Here is a 25071-nt window from a genome sequence, read left to right as displayed (position 1 = left end):
ATCCAGGTGTAAACTCCATTTGCAAGGAGTTTGTATGTTCTCCCTGTGTCTGTGTGGGTTTCCTCCAGGCACTCTGGTTTCCTCCCACATCCCAAAAACATACAAATAAGTTAAATGGCTTCCCCTAAATTTGCCCTAGACTAAGATATATACAATACATACACAGACATAGGACTATGGTAGGGACTAGATTGTGAGCTCCTCTGAGGGACAGTTAGTGACAAGATAATACACTCTGTACAGCGCTGTGGAATATGTTGGCGCTATATAAATAATAATATCATCATCATCATCATCATCTAAGTAACCTGGAAATTCAATAACATTCCTCAATGGACAAAAAAAATACATTTTAAACATTCAACTATTCTATGCAACCAATTGCTTAAAGAGACTCTGAAGCCTCTTAAAAATCTTTTTTATATTAAACAATCCTGCTTAATACATTAGTCCTACCTAAACCACCGCATCCCCGCAGCTGTAAACTATTTAAATCCCCCCTAAATACCCGGGGGGGGCGATCTGGGCAGCGCTTCCGTGTGAGGCCGGGCTATGAGCTGCAGCTCTGCCTCACACACGTCTGTCAGTGGCGGATCTCCGCCTCTCTCAGTCGTCCTTCGCTGAGAGGGGCGGGGGAGAGGCGGAGATCCGCCGCTGACAGACACGTGCGAGGCAGAGCTGCAGCTCATAGCCCGGCCTCACACGGAAGCGCACAGGGCAGCAAAATCCACAACCAAGAAAGTCGTGGATTTTGCTGGGGAGAGGGAGGGCAAGTTAGGGGGGGGGTTTAGATAGTTTACAGCCGCGGGGATGTGGCGGTTTAGGTAGGATTAAGGTATTCAACAGGATTGTTTCATAAAAAAAAAAGGATTTTTAAGAGGCTTCACAGTCTCTTTAAAATTGGCACTTCATACTTCGCAGATGCAATTCAACTGTGATCTGATTGTCATGTATGTAGTTATTCACATCCTTACTATTCTGAGACAAAAGCAGAATGATGACCGCTGTAATGGCGCTTTCTGCTGTCCGCCACGGTTTCCTGATCATCATCATTTTTACATTTTTCTCCTGCTAAATAATCGCTTTTTGTGGCGCGCATGAGCATTACACATTTATTGCTAATATATCAACACCCATGCCTTCTACACACCAAAAATTGTAGGCAAGGCAAGTAAAATATGTGCCAATTTGCAGCCCGCTAGTTCCCAAGATATTGCATATCTTTTGAACCAGTTGGACTCAAGCTACGTACACACATACGACAACGATCGTTCGTTGTGAACGACGAACGAACTTTTAATTGACGAAAGAACGACCTAAGTAAAGTTAGCTTTTAAAGGTGTGTAACGATCTGATCGTTAGAACGAACCTTATATCACGTAAAGCTACTATTGCGCTTGCGCATAAAAATGAAAAGTTCCATGGAGAAATATGTGCATGTCAAGCCTAGTCCGAACGACCGTTTTGTAACGATGTACTACTTTTACAAACGATCGTCGTTGGAAAAAATCCACCAAGCTAGATCGATCGTTCTCGCTCGTCCGTCGTTAGACTTAATGGTCGTTGGCTGTTTTTTTTAAACGATCGGGGAACGATAGTTTCAAATGACTATAGTCGCATGTGTGTACGCACCTTCAGAGGCAGCAAGTTTGCACAAAAGTAGCTCTCACCTCAACATTTGGTGTGTAGGAGGCCAGTAATTTAAAGGATTGGGAAGGGGGTGACTATTTCAGAATACACTGCAGATATGCATGATTATTCGCAGCAACAGGGCATCAAAATGTGACATTACACCAACACTGTCCAATTGGCAGACTAGTAAAGAGACTTTTGAAATGTGTACTTATATTGTCCTGTGTTGCTGAGTTATCTGGATCACAGGACTGGCTGGTCAGAACAGCAAATCTTTAGGCAGGTGAGCCATTGCAAAAACACTGCATTTCAACTGTATATGAATCTGTCTTTCAGGCATGTTTAATATTTTTCTGCATTTGTTTCCATATCCTGTCTAGGAACCTGATTAAAAATCTGTGCGGCCATATTACTGGGGGATTATGCCTAGGGACAGATTGGTGCACAGTGGAGTGAAAATTGTTTTAAGTGTTATGCTATGGTTTTTTTTTTGTTCTCGTTTTTTTTTTGCCTTGTTTTGAGGTACACATTGAGGCCTCTTGCATACTACATGCAATTCCAATTTGCAATTTTTACATGCTATTCCAATTTAGGATTTTTGATCATTACTGCATGCTGCGTTTTTCTTTTGATAGCATCCAAAGAAAAATCGGAATCTCAAATTAGAATAGCAATCGCAAAACGGATTTGCAGTGTGCAGGGGGGGCCTGAAGGAGGGATTGGACAGGATACAAAGCACATGTGTGGGCACAAGCTCCAATATTGTACTTTAACCACTTGACGACCGCAGTGTTAACCCCCCCCCCCCCCCCCCCACACACACACACACACACACACACACACACAGCCTGTTTTTAGCTCTGCTGGGTTGTGCAGTTCCTTCAGCCTCCTGCACAGCCCAGCTATGGAGCCCAGCGATCGGACTCACCTCTTTTTTTGTCCCTAAGGGGACATGCCGCCGGAGGGGTCCGATCGCTGTGGCGGTTGTTTGTTTTTTTCCTCAGCCTGTATAGGCTGCTTATCCCTCCCTCCCTTCTCTTCCCTCCTGCCCTCCAACATCCTGTATTGAACAGGAAGGCAATTCACCCTGTTCCGCCCCTCATAGGCATTAGCCTATGAGAGGACGGCGATCCCCGGCCAATCAGAGCCCGGGGATCGCCAATCTTGAGGGAGGAGAGGAGCGGCGGCATTCACACCAGAAATCGCTAAGCGCAAACGCTTTTTGGAGTTTTCCAGTATTTTTTCCTAGAGACTTTCCAGCAATTTTTCACTGTACAGAAAGCACTGTTAACACCATTTTTTGTAACCTCCAGGACAGGTCCACCACGAGACGACATAGGCTCCTCCCAGGAACAGGAAACGTCCACTTAGAGAACTCTACAAATTTACACTGACACCTACACTCGCCAGTACAATACAAGAACTGTTTTAGCATACAAAAGGTGTCAATCATAAGTATAATATAAATATAACATATATTTAAATTGTACCTATAGAAAAATCTCAGCCTAAATGCATAGGTCAGCATTACTACAACTAGCAAGTTTTGCAGCCAGCCAAGCACATTGGAACAATGAAGTTTTCCTACACAGCAAAAGAGGAAAAAACAAACAAAAACAAAACCACAGAACAAGCTCATAATGAGGATTTGTAGGGCAGCTCCTGTGTGGAAGCATATGGACACACCCATACAGAGACTGCTGCCTGCAGAGAGGCGTTCTAGTGACAAGGGGTTGCCACGCAACGAACTGGGCGCCTCTCTGACATCGCTAGACGTTAGTTACGGCTTCTGACTGAGCGGACACACAAAACATACACAAACCCACCGACCCCGTTCATTTTCGGCTTGTTCTCATTGGTTCCTCCAGCTTGGCTGACTTCCTGCGCTTCCCCGCGGTTTCCCTTGCCGTGGTTGGGGTTATTCTTTCCTGGAAGGTAGACAGGGAGGGTTAGTTTTTATTTCAGGGTAATCACCGCTGTGTGACAAGTCTGACGCCGCCATCTTTAAAGGACAACTGAAGAGTGATATGGAGGCCGCCATGTTTATTTCCTTTTAAGCAATACCAGTTGCCTGGCAGCCCTGCTGATCCTCTGCCTCTAATACTATTAGCCATAGCCCCTGAACAAGCATGCAGCAGATCAGGTGTTTCAGATTTAAAGTCAGATCTGACAAGATTAGCTGCATGCTTGTTTCTTGTGTTATTCAGATACTATTGCAGAGAAATAGACCAGCAGGGCTGCCAGGCAACTGGTATTGGTTAAAGAGGAGCTGTTAGGTATAAGGTCTCAGAGAAAATAAACACATATATCAGTAGCTAAAGATTGGCTGTACTTACATTACATATGCATTTCACTGTCCACGTTTGGATTTCACAGAATTTGTATATAGTATATGCAGAGATAGATGCTCCTGACAGCTCATGGCAGGCTCCATGTTTTTCTGTCAAATGTGTCGTCATGTCCTGCCTGCTTCCTGATCACAGAAAAGCTCGTACTTGAATAACACAGTGTGCAGTGAATATTAATGAGCCATGTGGCTAGGAACAATAGCTGACTCCTGCAGTGTACTCTGCCCGGAGATTTATCAGTGCTACGCGCTGGACTGATTAGAAGCTGCTGTAACGTCTCATTAGCAGCCGAGGGGAGGGCCCCAGAATGCTTTGCAGTTTAGTATGCGGCTTGCGTCCTTATGGGTCTATAACAGCCTTTCTGATAAGCACACATCAAAGGTAACTGAGATTTTTATCTTCACTAATGCCTTTTTGGCTTCCTTCTAAACTGTTTAACACAGGAGAATAGAGGTTTAAATTAGCTCCTGCAGCCTGACAGTTACTCTTTAAAAGGAAATAAATATGGCAGCCTCCGTATACCTCTTACTTCAGTTCCCTTTTAAAGGTACAGAGGAAGAAGTACACATGGAACAGGGCTGACTCTGCTGAGCGCACTGATACACATCACCATAGAAGCCTCAATCTCCGTCAAAAACACATTCAACAGGTTGTGAGACAGTACTGATGAGATACAGTATTACTTGATCTTTCAATATCTATTGAAGAAGTCACTGTATTTCAGGCAGCACTGAAGAGGTTATGTAAACCAGATCACAGCATTCAGGAATACCCAAGTAGTGGCCTTCCACGGTCCCCAGGGAGCCAACCACTGCTGCCCGGGACTCTTCATCTCCTTGGCTGTGCTACCATCCAGTATAAATCGCTCATACATAGACGAGAGCGCAGCCATGAGAACATATTTGATAAGCTCTTGTATAATATGTTTAGAGGTATCCAGCGCTGAGATGATGCTGGGCACCAAGAGAATCTGGGACTCTGAGGCAAGAATATAGTTTTATTTTGTACTCTCACGTCAGGCACACTTAAAGAGAATCTGTACTTTACAATAAAAAGCATACCATTCTATTCATTATGTTCTCCTGGGCCCCTCTGTGCTGTTTCTGCCACTTCCTGCTGCAATCCTGGCTTGTAATTGCCAGTTTTAGGCAGTGTTTACAAACAAAAGACATAGCAAGTGATAGGCTGAGAGTAGCTCAGTGTGTGTCATACAGAGTGTGCAGGGGGCCTGGAGAGGGTGTGTATAGCTTCTATCCAATCACAAGCAGCACAGCACATTCCAGCCTGACTGCCTGAGCCCGACAGACCCAACAGAAGAGAGAAGATTAGATCATATAACAGAGATAACACAGCCACTGTGCAACTAGGAAAGGCTGCAGTAAGCCAGACCACATTAGAACAGCTATAGGATCTTATAGGGTAGAAGAAATAAGGCTCAAAATTTTGTTACAGAGTCTCATAAACCTGGAGTAAAAATAAACTGATAAAAAAAACAAACACACACTTTGGAATACCCCAGTTTTATTTTCTTTTAAAAAGTTGACTGTCTTGTAGTGTCAGAGAGCTACAAATTACTTTTTTTCATCTATTCCCTTCAGGCTAGGTTCACAGTGGTCAGCTGCAGAACGCATGCTTTACACACTAGTGGAAATTGCAAAGGATACTGGCCATAGATCTTAATACAAAGCCTGCATGCAGCGAGTTCGAATTTAACGCAATCCGTTATACAATGCAGTACTGTGAACAGCCCCATAGAATGGTATGGGCAGTGAGATAAAAAGCAGAATTATTCTGCAGTGAACCAGGCCTCATTCAGAAGCCTTTTTCTGCCAAGGCAAGAGTTTTATTGCTGTAATTTTCATGTATGGCCTGCTTAATCCTCACTGATAAAAATACATTTTTGGTATCCACTGCTCCAGACATATCTAAAATGATTGTTAATTTTATTTCAGTCACTGAGCAATCAAACATGCTGGTATTCCTTATCATGCTAGGTACTATATGCATATGCCAACAACTTACCAATGTAACTGTGCTCAACAATAAATGTTGTTTAGTAATAATAATTACCCCCCTCAATTAGCAAAATACCATGGTTGTTTTTCCGGAAACCTTGATAGGCCAGCTTTGCTACTACAGCTCTGCAGTCATGGTCTGATAATTCCTCATTGGACAACCTAGGACAGTGGTCTTCAAAACTTTTTAGACCAAGTCCCGGTACACTGTTCTTGATATTGCTGTGGGGCTGAACTAGCAAAATTTAAATTCAACTTAAAGAGAACCCGAGGTGGGAATTACTTTTACTATTGGGGCACAGAGGCTGGTTGTGCGCACTAAGACCAGCCTCTGTTGCCCCATCGTGTGTCTCCATGTCCCCCCTGCTCGCCGCTATACCCCCCGCATTGCTGGCGACACGCAGCGTGTCGCCAGCTCAATGTTTACCTTGCGCTGTCAGTCAGCGCTGCTCCCCTGCCTCCTCCGCATCGGCGCACCCGCCCGTGTCCCTTCCCTCCCGCTGATAGGAGGGAAGTGACGCGGCGGGTGGCGCCGATGCGGAGGAGGCGGGGGAGCAGCGCTGACTGACAGCGGAAGGTAAACATTGAGCTGGCGACACAGCCAGCAATGCGGGGGGTATAGCGGCGAGCAGGGGGGACATGGAGGCACACGATGGGGCAACAGAGGCTGGTCTTAGTGCGCACAACCAGCCTCTGTGCCCCAATAGTAAAAGTAATTCCCACCTCGGGTTCTCTTTAAGCTGATTTTACCCAGGTACACTAAACTCATTCTTTTCTCAAACAAAACATTTCCTACATGTGATAAGCCATGTACCATATATTATGAGCCGTCATGTCCTAAGAGAAAATGTGGGGTGTGTTCATTGCATGCATCAGCAAATTGCTTATGGGGCCAAATAAAAAGTAATTCAGTACCACAAGAAATCAAATCTATATTCTGTAGGAAAATTCCAGTTATATGCACAGAAATTTGCACATACAGACAGTGCTTATGTGAGTAACTCTGCTTACAGCATAGGAGGAGGTGAGCCGATGACAGCCGGGTGCTCACCAAGACTAGCCAGGTGGAGCACCCAGCTAAAAGAGCCTGGAGAGAACACTGAAGTGAAATGACTGTCCAACTCTCACAACTGCTCACCGCAGCCTGGTAACTGCTCACCGCAGCCTGGTAACTGCTCACCGCAGCCTGGTAACTGCTCACCGCAGCCTGGTAACTGCTCACCGCAGCCTGGTAACTGCTCACTGCAGCCTGGTAACTGCTCACTGCAGCCTGGTAACTGCTCACTGCAGCCTGGTAACTGCTCAAAGCAGCCTGGTAACTGCTCAAAGCAGCCTGGTAACTGCTCAAAGCAGCCTGGTAACTGCTCACTGCAGCCTGGTAACTGCTCACTGCAGCCTGGTAACTGCTCACTGCAGCCTGGTAACTGCTCACTGCAGCCTGGTAACTGCTCACAGGGCAAGCAGTTTAGCAGTCTGTGGAAAAGTGCCCCAAGAGACACATTCACAAACTATGGAAGGAATAGCAAGGGCTAGATGGTATAATACCCGATAGGAGCGACCAATGAGATGCAAAGGATTCTGGGTTGATGCTAATGTAAGTTGAATACAGTAAAGTTGCTCATACATTAGAACGAATATGGGCAGATTCGACAAAGAGACAAATGTAAATTTGTCTCTAATCGAATCTGCCCATACACTACAGGCAGATTCCCCTCTGATTTCACCATGAAATCATCAGGGAATCGGCTGAGCCACCGCGTCCACCCTGCCGCTGCCCCCAAAATGTATAAATGGATGTAGTGTTGTGCATTTCTACATTACCTGTTAGGTGTCCGCCTCCGCGCGGTGACCGTCCATCTCGTCAAGTAACAGCCGCATACACGCTAGCGGCGCATATTGTCTGACGTCAGATGCTATGCGCCGGCGGTGTGTATGCGGAACCCGGCGAGATGGACGGAAACCGTGTGGAGGCTGACACAGGACAGGTAATGTATACATGCACAGCACTACATACATTTAGGCTACTTTCACATTAGGACGTTGCGGCTTGATGCAACATTAAAGTCGTGCACAAAAAGTAACAACGCAGCGTTACCAACGCATACAGCATGTACAGTAGAAAATACAGGCAATGAAGAGTACGTCGCCAAGTGTTACTGAGCATGTGCAAACAGTCTAACGCAGCTAATAACTTGTATAACGCACTGCATGTAGTACTTTAATTTAACGTGCAGCGTTAGACACCAGTGCAACGTCTGCACTGTGAACAAGACAAGACAAACAACATTTATTTTTTCTCCTGGCAGACTCAAAGCGCCAGAGCTGCAGCCACTAGGACACGCTCTATAGGCAGTAGCAGTGTTAGAGAGACTTGCCTACGGTCTCCTACTGAATAGGTGCTGGCTTACTGAACAGGCAGAGCCGAGATTCAAACCCAGGTCTCCTGTGTCAGAGGCAGAGCCCTTAACCATTACACCATCCAGCCACTGAACAGGCCCAGTGTTCTCCCCAGGCTCTTTTAGCCAGGTACTCCATCCCGCTAGTTTTGGTGAGCACCCGGCTGTCATCGGCTCACTTCCTCCTATTCTGTAATCAGAGTTGTGCAGAAAAGCGCCAGCCCTGTATTCTCTGATCATGCCACCCGGCTACATTTTCATGCCACCCGGTTGGAAAAAAATTCTGGGAAGAACACTGAGGCCATTGATTTTTCATTGCAGTGAGTTATTCTGCGATACATGTTTTAACGTGCAACTTTAACGTTGCACCCTTTTACATTGCGGCGGGGGTTTGTCGTCTCGTCATTCGTTCGCAATTTGGCCGCCATACTGCCGCACACCTGACCAACCAACTTCGGCCCGGCATCTTCCAGTATGCGCGATCGACAGTACGGCCAATTTCTGTCCCGAAAATATTCGCTTTGTCAGTCGGGCATGCATTTGGCAGCACCAATTTTCATCCAATTCGATTAAAATAATCGAATTGGATGGTCGATTGGTTGGTCGGCAAATGTATGGGCCCCTTGCATGTGGGTCACTGACCCAGCATTCTGGATAATTTAGGGTCGGTTTCCACAGCAGTGATGCATTGTGGGAGACCTCATGTGCTTACAACCTGAAGGAGGCAAATTTCTGCTTTACTGAGCGCCCTTTACCACAAGCAGCTGATAGGCAGTGAAAAGTCAAACTCTCACAACCATTTGCTGCTGCAAAATTTTAACTTTCTTCTCTATTCAATTGTTTTTGTTACCGTGTATGAGCACCTTTAGGAAACCAGTCATCAGCAGCATACTGGTTAGCACTCTCGCCTTGCAGCACTGGGTCCCCGGTTCAAAGGGCACTATCTGCACAGAGTATGTATGTTCCCCCATGTTTGCATGGGTTTCCTCCAGGCACTCAGATTTAATTCCACGTCCCAAAAACATATAGATTATTAAATTGACTTCTCCCTGTACTGACCCTAGACTACGATATATACAGTACATACATAGACACAGCTCTGATCATGTGCGTAGCCTGGGACTTCTAATTGATTGGGATTTAAACTTCAGAATTCACATCTCTGCTGTGGTGAAATCCTCCTATTTTCACCTTAAGAACATCGCAAAAATCAAGCACCTCATCCCCCAGAAGACCTACCAACTTTAGTTCATGCCTTCATTACCTCCCGACTGGACTACTGTAATGCTCTCTACACCGGCCTTCCAAAAAAGGTCTTGTACCGCCTACAGCTGATACAGAATATTGCTGCCAGACTGCTAACCAACCAACCCCGTCACTGCCACATAACGCCAGTCCTGCATTCCCTTCACTGGCTACCTATAGAATGGAGGGTCCTATTCAAGATCGGCCTACTGACATTTAAATCACTGAATAATCTGGGTCCTGGATACATGAAAGATATGTTGCAGCTGCGTAGCAATCCCCGCATTCTCAGATCCCCGCATTCTAGTCATACCCAGAGTCCACCTGGAAAATTTTGGTCCCAGAGCCTTCTGTCATGCTGCCCCTATGTTTTGGAACTCCTTACCTCAACAGATCAGGACAGCTCCATCCCTGGACGTGTTTAAATCCAGACTGAAAATCCACCTGTTCAGTTTGGCATTTGCAGAAATATAACTTTTGTTGTGTGAATACTTCATCCTACTACCAATTACTGAATCTGAGAGAGCCTAAGCGCTTTGAGTCCTATCAGAGAAAGCGCTATAGAAATGTTATTGTATTGTAATTAAGATTGTGAGCCCCTCCTAGGGACAACACAAGACAATGTACTCTGTACAGTGCTGCGGAAGATGTCAGCCCTATATAAATACTAATTAATAATGTCTATGGGTAAGTCTGCAGATGGTAGGCTGGAGAAGAGAATTGAAAGAATAAACACCATATAAAGTAACAAACAAAAAAAAATCCAATGGCAAAATATTACTTTTTTGGTCGTGCATATCCCATACATAAGAGCAAGCTAGTTTTAAACAAAAGTCATCGTCACTACTACAGTCTAGTTTTGAAGAGATGATCTGCAAATACATACAATGGGCACTACCGAGATCGTTACAGCACTCCACAGATCAAAGTTTACGGAATGCGTTTACAAACGACCATAAAGGACACTTCGATGTATTTTCGCATTGTTCCACCAGAAGGAGAAAAAAACCCAAACAATCTATATATGAAACAGTTACCTCGACCCATGATGTTACCAGACCACATCCGACGACATCTACCGAGATTGTGCTAAAGACGAGAGTGATCACGATAAAATAAAATCGCTACACTATTACTTTGATAACTTATATTTACTTTTCAACCCTATTTACTACACATGTAAAGCACAGCAGGCCAGACGCTGTATCCACGCGAAAGTCACGCCCCCGACTTCTTGATCAGTTCTCAAAGCTGTGCAGTCAGTCCCCTGCCTTCTCTATTGGTAGAAAGTTCAACGCTCATTTGTTCTAGTGAAAACTTGCCCCGCCCCTTACTCGATCACATCCTGTTTTTAAATTTTCATTCTAAGCAATCTGATTTGACACAATATAATGCAGACTTGCGCTGATTGGTCCATACAAATCCAAGCAGAAGACGCTTTAGGCAATATACTACTGCTGTATAACCGCACATTGTACAGCTGGGAGCAGAATGGAAACGAAAATGACAGTCTCCATTTTGTGTGTTTTCAGTGCGTGTACAAACTAATGTCAATATTTATTCCTAATTTTTTAGGTTGTCATTTAAACAAAACTGAAATATAATAATAATAATAATAAAAAAAATACACTCACTTACCCATAGTTCCCAACTGTCCCTCTATGTAAATATATATATTTATCTACTAAAAATGTTTGACTTTATTCCCATCCTTTACATTGATATATTACTCATTTTAAAATGTTAATATGAAGGAAAATTAACCAGGATAGAAAGGACCAGTGTGGTTTGAATTAAAAAACATATTTTTCTTATAAAAATGTTTATATGTGTGACTAGGGGTGTGACGGGGGCGTGATCAGGGGTGTGGCAGGGGCATGACTTAAGTGTCCCTTTTCTCATCTTAAAAAGTTGGGTGGTATGACTTGCCTGGTGCAAGCCGCTGCAGCCGACCTGTGCCCGCACCATCCCTGAACGATCCTCCGGTCCCCCACACTACACGTCAGTTTCTTGATCGCCAACTTACAAGTTTTCTTTTGACCATATTTCAGTTACGCTTTAACTTTCTCTGAAGAATTCATTTTATTTAAATAATTTGTGTATTGTCCAAAACAAGGCACCCGATGGTGATGGTCAATTATAAATAATTGCTGAATAAATTCCACCTTGGCGACTGGTCCATTTTCAAGCTGCATCCATAATTTGCATAATAATGTTTGGATTCAGTTCTCTGAAGTGTTGCTTAAAGTTGGGAGTTTTGTAGGAGGGGTATGGTAAGGGGAGATTAAAGTGTACCTGAGACCACATAAAAAAGAAAAATGTATACATACCTGAGGCTTCCTCCAGCCTCATGCAGGCTGATCGGTGCCTCGCAGTCCTCCTTCCCTATGGGTCTTGGTAAGTGAGCCAGTTGGCGCAGGTGCAGTCCAGCCTCGTGCACTCCCACATTGCGCTCTCGTGGTTGGGAGCGTTCTGCACCTGCGCAGTAGGATCGAGGCAGCAGAGGATGACGGCGAGGGACCGATCAGCCTGCAGGGGGCTGTAGGAATCCCCAGGTACGTATATTTTTTCTTTTTTTTATGTTGACTCACTTAGGTTTCCTTTAAAGCTTGGTGCACACGTATGATGAATGTTGCCTGGCTGAGATTGGGCCTTGATCCTTCTCAGTTTGAGCAGAGTTCTGCGTAGACTAGTTGCTAGCCTTCAGGCTAGTGATGCATTCTGTTGCTATGAAGTGGAAAGGAGAGCCGAGAAGGAGAGCAAAAGAATAATGCCGTTGTTCAGTAGTTATGCTGTGCGGGTCTGCTGTACATACACTAGAATCACGGCCATAGCAGCCCCCATTGACTACCTCTGCCGAGAATGTTTGTATCTGTGTACACAGCTTAAAGGGCCAGATCCCAAAAAAAGATGAAAAGCCGAGGGAGTAGGCATGTGTGGTGAGCTATCCTGATGCTCACCACTCCCCTCATTCTCCTTTCTGCCCCCTCCTGTACCTGGAAATGTCCCGTGGCCCCGTCGTCCAGTCGGCAAGCATTGCATCTATTCTGGACGGTGCTCTGCACATGCATGTGATGTCACGATGATGCTATGCGCAGAGCTCTCTCGGCCATGGTAGCGTGCAGTGGTACACGTACAGCCCGGCCAGAAAAGAGGCAATCCTTCCCGACCAAGCCAACCGTAAGACAGGATCAGGGGCAATTCCAGGTACAGCAGAGGGCAGAAAGGAGACCGGGAGGGGGGGGGGGGGGGAGGGTTTAGCATCAGGACAGATGCCTCCACCGCACGTTACTCTTCTTTTTTTGGGCTCTGGTATCATTTAAGCTAAAGCCGGATTAAGCTCAGTTTATTAAAATAATTAAAAAAAATTAATTCTCCATGAATTAAAATGTATATAATTTATTGCCCCTTCCCCCCATAAATACTTATTAGTTGCTCTGGAGAATGTACCTGTTTTAACCTGCAGTACCTTATTACTAAAGCTGAAGAAGTTTCTTCTGCAATTGCGATTTTGGGGTGATTGTTATTTTTGGAGCAATTAAAGGGCAACTGAAGTGAGACAGATGTTGAGGCTGCCATTTTTATTTACGTTAAAGCAATATCAGTTGCCTAGGAGCCCTGCTGATCCTCTGCCTCTAATACTTTTAGCCATCGCCCCTGCACAAGCATGCAGCAGATCAGGTGTTTCTTACATTATTGTCAGATCTGACAAGATTAGCTGCATGCTTGTTTCTGGTGTGATTCAAACACTATTGTAGCCAAATAGATCAGCAAGACAGCCAGGCAACTGGTATTGTTTAAAAAGGAGATAAATATGGCAGCCACCATATCACTCCCAGGGCTGGTGCACACCGAGCGGGGTTTTTGGCGTTTCTGGATACGCTTGGTCAATGTATCTCAATGGGGTGGGTCGCACCAGAGCGGGAGGCGTTTTGCTGAAACGCATACTCCCAGGGTGAGGCATTTTTTGGATTGCGGAGGCGTTTCTGCCTCCAAAGTATAGGAAACCACAAACCGCTCTGAAAAAAACGGCAGTTCAGAGCGGTTTTGCAGGTGTTTTTGTTACAGAAGCTGTTCAAAAACAGCTTTACTGTAACAATATCTGAAATCTGCTACACCAAAAACGCTTCACAAAACCGCAAAATGCTAGGTGAAACGCTACAGAAAAATAAGAAAAAAACGTTTCAAAATCTGCTAGCATTTTGCGGATCTGCTAGCGGGTTTTGGTGTGCACCAGGCCTTACTTCAGTTCCCCTTTAAGTTTTTCATGCAGGCAGAGGCGTCACTAGAAATCACTGGGCCCCCCTGTGAAACTTTGGATACACATAGGACTGAAAGATAAATCGAAATTGTGATCACCGAGCTCACAATTTCTGAATCGTCAAAGTGGCAATTTCCGTGATTAACCACTTCACCCTAAAGACGTTTTTACCCTAACGGACAAGAGCAATTTTCCCCTTTCAGTGCTCAACCCTTTCATTTGCCAATAGCTTAAATAGACTCTGTAACAAGAATTGCATCCTGTTTTTTATCATCCTACAAGTTCCAAAAGCTATTCTAATGTGTTCTGGCTTTTTGCAGCACTTTCTGCTATCACAGTCTCTGTTATAAATCAATGTATCTTTCCCCTGTCAGACTCGTCAGCCTGTGTCTGGAAGGCTGCCAAGTTCTTCAGTGTTGTGGTTCTGCTATGAACTCCCCCTTCCAGGCCCCTCTATGCACACTGCCTGTGTATTATTTAGATTAGGGCAGCTTCTCTCTTCTCTCTTACAAGCTGGATAAATCGTCCTTTGAGCTGGCTGGGCTTTCACATACTGAGGAATTAGACAAGGGCAAAGCTGTTTGCAGGAAGAAAAAGCAGCCTGAAACTTCAGTGCATGAGAACTGCAGGGGGAAAGAAACACACAAATGATCTCTTGAGATTCAAAAGGAAGGGTGTATACAGCCTGCTTGTGTATGGATGTATTTTCTATGTGTGGACATACTGTACATCAACCTACTTCCTGTTTTGGTGGCCATTTTGTTTGTTTATAAACAAACTTTTTAAAACTGTTTTTAACCACTTTTAATGCGGCGAGGAGCGGCGAAATTGTGTCAGAGGGTAATAGGAGATGTCCCCTAACGCACTGGTATGTTTACTTTTGTGTGATTTTAACAATACAGATTCTCTTTAATCACTACTAATCACAATGAATTGATCTATATCTTGTTTCTTTCACCACCAATTGGGCTTTTTGGGGTTGATATTTGTTTTCAGTAATTACTTTATTTTCTTTGCATTTTAAAATGGAAAAAAAAGGAAAAAAAATTAAAAAAATACACTTTCTTCAATTTCATCCCCTATAGTTTTAATATTAACACTGCTACTGTACATAAAACCCACACATTTTATCACATTTTAATTATGTCCCTAGTACAAAGTATGGTGACAATATAGTTATTCGAATATAAAGGTGTATTTTTTCTATGGTGGGTTTTTTGTTTCACTATTTTCACATGCATGGGAATGCACGAGCACAGAGGCAGCAGCACTGTCTGACTTATAAAAACATCCTGGAGCCATTAAGAGGCTCTAGCAGGACGTTTTTATAAGTCAGCTTGTCATAAAGTGGTTATTTCCACAAGGGGAAAGTTTTATGGCTCGTTTCCACTGTAGCGGTGCGGAATCGCCTGGATTCCACCGCTGAAGAAATCGCATGCGGCTGCGTTTCCGCATGCAGATTTACCAGCGATTTCGCATGCGATTTCGCATGGCAAGGAGCCATGCGAAATTAACCATGTCACTGCCTGTGTTAATTTCTATTGGCTTTCATGCGAAATCGCATGCGAAATCGCGGGGAAATCTGCATGACAAAGCCGCATGCGATTTCCCTATTGAATACATTAGCGGCGATTCGCCCGCATTCCTGCCGCACGCGAATCTGCACGACTGTAGTGCAGATTTTCCCCGCACCGAAAAACGCCGCCGCCGCACACGTGGAAACAGCCCCATCCACTAACATTAAGTATGCGAATCCGCATGCAGTGCCCGCATGCGGATTCGCTATAGTGGAAACGAGCGGCTTCAAACTTCCCCCAAGTCCCAGCGTGTGCGGCCTGCAGCATCGGCAGTGTTGGAAATACCTTCTGACAGGAGTCAAGCGCTTTTTGTCCTCTCTCACCGTCTCTTGTGCACGGCATGCTTCCTGTAGGTCACATGACATACAGGAAGTATGCCGTGCATTAGAGCCTGCAGGAGGTGAGGTGGATAGACGGGCATCGCTGCACTCGTGCTGGAAGGTATGCCCAGCAGTGCTGCAGCTTGGGGGACAGAGGAGGCACAGAGAGAGACCCAGAGGGGGCGCAGAGAGAGACCCAGAGGGGGAACAAAGATTGATTTGCAGGAAATCGTGAATCGAAATCGTGATTTCGGACAGAAATCGCTCAATTCAATTTTTTCCCAAAATCGTTCAGGCCTACATACACATATACATACTAAACTGAATGCACCGTTTTTCCAAACGTGGAATTTCCCTCTGAAGCCAATATTGTTAAAGAGGAGCTGTTAGGTATAAGGTCTCAGAGAAAAAAAAAAACACATATCAGTAGCTAAAGATTGGCTGTACTTACATTACATATGCATTTCACTGTCCACGTTTGTACTTCACAGAATTTTTATATAGTATTTGCAGAGAATGATGCTCCTGACAGCTCATGGCAGGTTCCATGTTTGTCTTCTAGGAAGCCAATTGTGATGTCATATCCTCCCTGCTTCCTGATGATTCGACTCACAAAAAAGATCAGGATCAAAGATCCTAATGGTTCATGATGCGGACAACACTACTGTGCAGTGAATATTAATTAGCCATGTGGCTAGGTACAATAGCGGGCTCATGCACTATACTCTAACAGAACATGTGCCCTGTGAACAGCACATTGATTTTTCAGTGTTGCGAGCTGGGCTGCAAGTTACAAGATGCTGTAACATGAGCCTGTAACTTCCCACTGGGAAAGCAGCCTTAGGGCGGGATAGAATGCTTTGCAGTATTTGTTCTGCGTCCTGCCGGCCTCCTTAGGAGCTTGGGAATAACGATCCTTGCTGTTCAGCACACATCATAGTAAGAGAGATTTTTAACTTCAGTGTTGCCTTTTTGGCTTCCTTCTAAACGGTTTAACACAGGAGAATAGAGGTTTAAATTAGCTTTTGCAGCCTGACAGTTACTCTTTAAAGTACTAAATATGGTAAAAAAAAAAAAAAGAAAATAAAAGTGTATAAGCAATAAATGCAGTCAAATACTTTTCTTTTTATTCAAGTAACTTACTTGGATGGCTAGCCGGTGCTGGACTAGGTGAAATGAGGCCTATATCCAAGGAGTCTTCATCAAAAAAGGTCATTAGGGCTGATGCCACATTCACTGAGCAGCAAGCAACAAATCCTGATCTGGTTCCATCATCTTAAATATCAAGAAAGGCAAGGTATGAATCTCACAGTGAATACTGAAGCTGCTGTCACTTCAAACGTGCAGCTATGTGCAGAAGACACTACTTATCTTATATCCGCTGCATTTGAATCAATGCTTTAAAACATTCCAGAATTTGAAATACAATTTAAGACCACATGCAGTGTTCTCCCCAGAATTTTTTTCCAGCTGGGTGGCATCAAAAAGTAGCCGGGTGGGGTGAGATGAGAGAATGCAGGGCCGATGCTTCTGTGAGCAACTATGCTTACAGCATATGAGGAGGTGAACCGATGACAGACGGTCGCTCACCAAAACTCGCTGGGTGGAGAACATGGCTAAAAGAGCCTGGAGAGAACACTGCACATGTGGTACGCAAGTTCACCTACAGACACCACTGCAGAGGCATTCGTTTCTGCCTGGGTCATCCCTGTTCTCGCATCCCTTCTTCTGACACTAGACCTGAAGTGCCCCCATTGGTAGCTGCATTGCCTTTCTTCTGCAGATGCCCACTGGAAACGAGCACTTGTGCACAAGCAGTCTTTTTCCTTGCGTATGCACAGCAGAGAGCTTGCATATTACTTAGTTCAGATGCACTTATTCCTGTGCACTGGGTAGGCCTGGCTCATGAGCTCGTGTATCGACACAGACAACTGCATTCCAGTTTGACAAGCCAGCATCGGGTGGCAGTGTGGAATGGGGAACCCAAGTGGAAACAAGCACCTCTACAGTGGTGCCCATGGGTAGAGTATACAAAATATATATTTTATACGAGAGTTCAGGTGGGCTTTAAGTGAACATGGTTCACATCTATCCTACAGATATTACCAGCTGAAACAATTTTATTGTAAAAAAAAAAAAAAAAAAATCTGTAAGAAGCCTCCTCCCCCGAGGAGCTTTACTTCAGGGGGAGGGGGGGTCTCCGGGTCCTAATGAGGCTTACCCCCCCCCCCCCCCCCCCATCCTCCTAAGCCTCAGCAATCCAGCGCTGGTGCTACTGCGTCACATCCATGTCGGCTGTGGTTTGGGGGGGGGGTATTAAGAGGATGGTGGAAGCCTCATCAGGATCCAGAGGTGCCCCCCTCCCAAGGCAAGTATACCCCAGAGGAAGAGAAAAGGGTGTTTAGACAGATTCTCTTTAAAGAGAACCCAAGGTAGATTTTCTATACTAAATAGGACACTAACACATGTTAGTGTGGTTATTACATACCGCTGTGTCCTTCCATCCCTCCCCTGTGCCTCCCCCATGGCCGCTGCTCCAGCCCCCCAAAATTACAGACGAGATTGTCGCTAGCTTTTTCAGGAAGGGCCATCCTTTGCTGCAGAGGGTCTACTGTATACCGCCCCCTCCAGCATCAGGAACACCCTTTCCACACCTCTCCCCGCCTGAGCTAGGAAAAAAAAAAAGTGCACAAGAGGAGCTACTCGGCATGGTCGGTGATCAGGCCCTCTCGTGCACTACTCAATGACATGCTGTAACCCCTGGAAGTACTTCCATCTTAAAAATCATCATTTCAGCCAGTGGACAAACGGTGCGGCAGAGAATGGCGCAAGTCAGCTCATTAGGATCCTGAAGACTACTTGCATCAGTTTTTTTTTTTTTTTAATTTCAGGAACATCCCCTCAGGCCTTGTAAGCACAAGTCAGTTCTTAACCAAGGGGGCTTTGAACGCAGGGAAAATATCTGTGCCTCTTTATATAGCCCCCAATGTCATGGTAATGTCTGGGGTGACGGTCTACTTTCTTATGATAGGGGCGATAGGTCCTATCCAACGGCAGCATATGTGGAGGAGTTGGCAACCACCATACAAATGAGAGGCCACTGGAGAAGCGATCCGTAGGCAAGCAATTCCTCTCACACCAACGCTCATGCTTGGTACACACTGTACAATTTCCCTTAAGATTGACAGGTTGAATCGATCATTTCCAAATGGTCCAATCAGGTTTCTGTCTGATTTTGTACAAAAGTGATCAGAAATCTAATCAGGCCTGTTCAAAATGATCGATTCGACCCATCGAACTGATGGGAGATTGCAAAGGGTGTACAAAGCATAATTTAAAAAAAGAATAAAAAGAAAAAGCCTTATCTAATCAACAACATGACAATGAATAAAGGGATGAATAAAGGGGGCCTTCTTTTTAAGATTATTGTTAAAGCGGATCAGAGATGAAAAACTAACTATAACAAGTAACTTGTCTATATATCTTATCTACAGTTTAGATGGCTTACACAGCAAATCTAGCTGCAAACAGCTTTAATAGAATATGATTATTTCCTCCTGTGATACAATGAAAGCAGCCATGTTGTTTGTAAACATTACACAGAGGCAGGCTTATCTGTATCTTGAGCCATCAGCCTAATCCCCCCTCCTCCCCTCTGCCTCTGAAATCAATGGCTTGTAACACCTCCCCCTCCTCCTGCCCAGACTGAGCTCCCATGAGCCCTTGCTACTGCCAAGGCTCTCTGAAAACCTGTGGGCGTGGCTTGTTTAGTTTATAGGGAATTAGAGTACTAAAACAAAAACAAAGTATTTGGCTTGAGGAATGCCCTATAAACAATAGGAAAGGAACACAATTATGCAATAAGTAAAAGGTCATCTCAGATCCACTTTAAATTCAAAGTCAACAGACAGGATTCTACTAAAACAAAAGTTGTATAATGTATCCCTCCCTTTGTACATGTGCAGATTTTCTGGATGATTCAGTTGCTCAGTTCAACCTTACAACATGTCTGAGCGATAAGCTTTCAGTTTAACAGCTCAAAAAGAATGTTGTAGAGTTCACACCAGTGGGATAGGGAGCAACGTGGGACAGGTGACAATGTTGTGCTACATCAAGCTCTACAACACTAAAGGTGGCCACACACCATGCAATCTGACTGTACAATCAATCACCAATTTTACCACTGTCAATATAAAAGACTAACTGAAAAATATATCCAAGTCACAGTGAATCTATTGCTGCTATACTACATGGACTAAATTATACAGTCAGATTGCACAGTGTGTGGCCACCTATAACTCTCCATCAATTCACGTGATATAATCTATAACTACTACCTTACTCATCACTTATCAGAATGGTCATATTAGGCCTTTATGGCACTGGCGTCCTTGCAATCACACGCTTCACAAATCAAGTTAGTGTGCATGCAGTGGGGAAGGGACCTAAATCTAAAAGGTGGCCATGCATGGTACAATTTTTCCTTTTTTCTCGATTAAATGTAGCTCGATTATTCCATTAGATCGAATATAAAGATTTTTCCAGCATGTCCGATCAGATTTTTCGCGAAAAAACAGGATAATCGTTCGAAAAACAAACGTTTTTATTGTACCGTGTATGGCAGGCATATGAAAACATATTGCTCTGATGTAATAATCCGCATACAGCACAGAATAAAGCACGTGTCTGCAATAGCCACAGCACACAAAAAACCTCAAATGACTGGGTGGCGCACACTAGTTGATTACAGAAATAAAAAAAAAATCCAAAGACCATGAAAGAGTGGAGACAGCAGCCGCACCTGCAACACAAAGTCGGTCAGCAGGGCAAAGTGAATACAAACTAGAACAACCTTGCGGTTACCACGTGTTCCAGATATAAACTTCCGGGGTGAGCTGGGATGACTAATGCTGTGCCCAGGGATTCCGGAGCCGGTATATGGGGAGTGGTGGCGGGTGCCCTCAGTCAGGCTGAGGCAGCAGCGCTAGTCTACTTTAGGGGACCCACTGCAAATCCCCATAGACAATTTAAACTGTGCTGAGAACGGAATGAATTTACACTTTCAGCTGGTTGAAAACCCACAAGTCCTATAACTATAGAAAGCTGAGAACCTGCTCTAACGAATGATGTCACTTTCGGTGAGTAAAAGCTGAAACTCACCGTGTACGAGGCGCAGAACGACCATCTTACTTCTGTGGCTGCTAATATTTTTCTCCCTCATTAGGATTGTTAGCTGGAGGCGTGCCGGAAAATTTATGGTTATATATGTGCTGTACAGGAGCCAGCCATAGTGTACACAGGAGATACAGAGGAGCAGTCATGGCTGATAGCAGTGGGGTCAGGAAGTGAATGTAGATAGTCATATACAGTATATATTATGTAACATATTGGGGCAGGATATTCAGGCTTATATACAGGAGCCAGCAAGAGAGTGACAGGAGCCAAGTTCAGTGGAAGTTATGTTGTATTCCACAGCCACTGGTTTTTTTTGTTTCTTTTCCGGCACGCCCCCAGCTAACAATCCCTCCAATGAGAAGGGAGAAATTTATCAGTAGCACAGAACTAAGATGGCCGACTGAGCAACGATTGCAGCCGTTCGGCGCCTCCTACACGGTGAGTTTGAGCTTTTGCTCACCGAAAGTGGCATCATTTGTTAGAGCAGATCCTCAGCTATCCATAGGTAGATGTGTACTTGTGGGGTTTTGAACGAGCTGAAAGCGGAAATTCTTTCCTTTTTCAGCGCAGCTCAAATTCTCCATGGGGATTCACGGTGGGTCCCCTAAAGTAGACTAGTGCCGAGGCAGCTGCTCAGCATGGCACCAGTGTGTGCGGGGACTCAGGCCAGCAGCATATGCCTAGCGTGGATGTTGCGACATTTTATCATACCAGACAGAATAGCATACAAATGCTACTAAGCATGAGCAAAGTCATGCAGGTCATACGTTAACCCCATAATGCCCATCAGCAGCACTAACCTTGCAACCCGAGTTAGCAGCCTGGGTCCTGATGTGCAATGTCCACTATCCAAGTGGACATAAGAGTTAGGATAAAAAGTTGTCCCGAGTAAAGCGAGGACTGAGCCTGCAGCCCAGCGAGCGGGCAAGGGGACACTGATTCTACTAAAAAGGACAATATCACTTTAAATGTATGCTATTTTGTCAATGTATGCTGGTTTGTTGGACCAGGGGCAGTATAGAGGCAGATCTCCCCGGCTGAAGCAGTCATGACACTCGGCTGTACAGGGAGCAGCGTGGCAGGCGAGATAGTGAGAGAAGGACACGCCAAGCCCAGCAGTGGAGACAGCGGTCGGAGGTATCATACCTCCCAACTTTTTGAGATGAGAAAGAGGGACACTTAAGCCACGCCCTGCCACACCCCTATTCACACATACCATAAAGATTAGAAGTTTAGAGTCGAACACATTTTTTTAATTGAGAAATACATATATTTACATAGAAAGAGGGACAAAGTCCTGAAAGGACCTCCGAGGCCAAAATGAAGAAAATGACACTATACCTTATTAGCATAATCCACGGAGGACGTGCTGCGCGTCCCCGCTCCGTTGTCAATGCAGGCTTTTCCATTCCCCCAGGGCATGGCCCGACCCCACCGAACGGGTCGCATCGATTCCACCTCTAAGATGGCCGCCGCCTTGATCCGCGGCTGCGAAGTACGCTTTGCCACGAGTACGACTGCGCAGCCTTTAGCCTGCCTCCCGCCGCATAGGCTATCATTCATGAACAGGTTGTCGGTAAAGAGAATCTGTGCGGGAAAACACCACTGGTGGATTTTTAGACTTCTGGGTGGGCATTCATAAAAAAGTATCCATGTGCGGAAGCAGTGCGGAGATTCCCCGAACTAGGCAGGCGGTAGGGCTTGCGGAGACACGGAAGCTGCCCAGTTGATACATTTCTCCGTGTTCCGCTCTGCTGCAGCTGCCTGGGAGGTCTCTGTGTCTCCATTCATTTACATTGGTATCGCCACATCAGAGGGAGCGGTACTTCCCGACCTCACACCGCTTGCGGTGAGCTTAATGAATGAACATTTTGCTACATTTGTACCGATAATCACCGCACAAGGCGGTGATTTATCACTCTGCTCGGTAATGTCATTTTTCCATGCGGAAAGAGGGGTTATGAATGCTGACTTTGCTAAGTGGTCGGTAAAGTCAGCTGTTTTAAGCATTTCTGCATGCGGAAATGCTTTATGAATGATAGCCATAGTGGGTCCCGGCATGCTCCCCAAGTGTACGTCGGGCGTTCTCACATCACTGCGCAGTCGCAACAAAGCATAGTGCGCAGCCGCGGATCAAGGCGGCGGCCATCTTAGAGGTGGAATCGATGCGACCCGTTCGGTGGGGTCGGACCATGCCCTGGGGGAACGGAAAGGCCTGCATTGACGGCGGAACGGAGCGGGGGACGCTCAGGACGTCCTCCGTGGATTCTGCTAATAGAAAGGTATAGTGTTATTTTCTGCATTTTGGCCTCGGAAGTCCTGAAAGAGACAAATGAGTGAGAAAGAGGGACAGTCCATCTGAAAAAGGGAGAGTTGGGAACTATGTGTAGGGCAGTCGGGGCCAGGCCAGCAGCTGTCACTTCTCTCTGTCAGTCTCCTGCAGACACAGCCCAGCCGGCACATGTTACCCTCTCTCCAGGCTCTCCCTTCCCCGCCTACCCCCCGCAGCCACTCACAGTGCTGAGCCCGGAGCAGTCTGCAGTCCCTCGCCGCATCAGCTGGAAAGTGCTGCTTTCTGCCTCACAGACGCCATCTTTACCGGGGAAACAGCAGCACAACTCAGTACCACGTGACCCGCTCAGTACCACGTGACCAGCACAGGCCTCGGCCTTCCCACCCCTCCCGACTGAGCAGGGGCTGCGCCTGCCCGGCTGAATCTCCCGAGCTGCCCCGAGTGTCCGCAGCACGGCTCCCGCCCTTCCCATTATCATGAGGATTGTGTGTTCACTGACGTGAAGCAAGAGGCAGTTGAGATCACGTGACGCGGCAGACCACGCCCTTTGGGAAATGACGTTAGGGGGGCGTCTAGAAGAGGAGCTGGTCGTGAAAAAGACGCCATGTTAGGAAGGTCATTTTTTTAGTCACGTGACGTCACGTCAGGCGTGCGTTATGTAGAAACACTGGTTATATAAGAAATGCGAGTGAAGAGGATGGCAGAGCAATTTGCTGACTGTCACAAATGGTGGTTCATCCTGTATGACTGACGTCATCGTGCATCACCTACTTGTTTGAAAACACATTGATGAAGTGAAAATACACTGATAAGATAAACCATTGTATTGTATCTACATAGCACCCACTCTCTACACTTTATTCCCATCCTTTACATTGATATAATACTAATTTAAAAATGTTACTATGAAGGAAAATGAACCAGGATAGGAAGGACCAGTGTGGTTTGAATTATAAAACAACATATTTTTCTTATGAAATCATTATGGTATGCGTGAGTGGGGGTGTGGCAGGGGCGTGGCTTAAGTGTCCCTCTTTCTCGTCTCAAAAAGTTGGGAGGTATGTATCTAGTCCCAAATAGTACCGCATTTGGCAGCAAAATGTCTGAAAATTACAGAGTTAAAGAGAGTTTGAAGCGTTATTAAAAATCACTTTTTACCTTATATTCAGCAGGGGCATATCTGCCCCTGCTAAAACGCAGCTATCCTGCGGCTGAACTTGAGGGGTCTTTACTCCCCAAATCCCCTCTGAAGTGGATCGCTTCTGTGTGAGGCAGGGCTAATGGCCGCAGCCCTGCCTCTCAGCGCGTCTATTAGCGCTGATCACCACCTCTCCCCCGCCCCTCTCAGTCTTCCTTCACAGAGAGGGGCAGGGGAGAGCCGGAGATCCGCGGCTCATAGACGCGCATGGAGGCAGAGCTACAGCCATTAGCCCTGCCTCCATGAGCAGCAATATCTACGACCAAGTTGGTTGTGGATTTTGCCGGGGGTGATTTGGGGGATAAAGACCCCTCGTTCAGCCGCAGGATAGCGGAGTTTTAGCAGGGGCAAGCATGCCCCTGCTGAATATAAGGTAAAAAGCTGTTTTTAATAACGCTTCAGAGTCTCTTTAAAGGACCACTGTTGCCAAAATTGTAAAATTTAAAACACAAAAACAAACAAGAAGTACATTTCTTCCTGAGTGAAAGAAGCTATAAGGCTGCTTCCACACAGGGACGTTACAGGCGCACGTTAGTGCAGCCTGTAACGCTCCCCCAACGCACAGCAATGTAACACAAGTGGGCTGTTCACACAGCCCACGTTGCGTTACA

General features: G+C 45.5%; 1 protein-coding gene across 1 annotated transcript in view; it reads right to left on the bottom strand.

Moving 5' to 3' along the window:
* Positions 1-23757, bottom strand: part of LOC137561051 (N-lysine methyltransferase KMT5A-B-like) — a 43171-nt gene extending 19414 nt beyond the window's left edge. Inside the window, exons 1-3 of the mRNA XM_068272279.1 lie at positions 23486-23757; positions 16938-17069; positions 3463-3560 (exon numbers count right to left, since the gene is read on the bottom strand). Coding sequence (XP_068128380.1) covers positions 3463-3560; positions 16938-17010 — 171 coding nt within the window. The 5' untranslated portion in view covers positions 17011-17069; positions 23486-23757. The remainder of the gene's footprint in view (positions 1-3462; positions 3561-16937; positions 17070-23485) is intronic.
* Positions 23758-25071: the final 1314 nt, after the last annotated feature.

Source organism: Hyperolius riggenbachi, chromosome 1, assembly GCF_040937935.1.
Source record: "Hyperolius riggenbachi isolate aHypRig1 chromosome 1, aHypRig1.pri, whole genome shotgun sequence".
Classification (NCBI taxonomy): domain Eukaryota; kingdom Metazoa; phylum Chordata; class Amphibia; order Anura; family Hyperoliidae; genus Hyperolius; species Hyperolius riggenbachi.
Note: the sequence above shows the minus strand (reverse complement) of the source record. Positions and strands in the feature narration are given on the sequence as shown.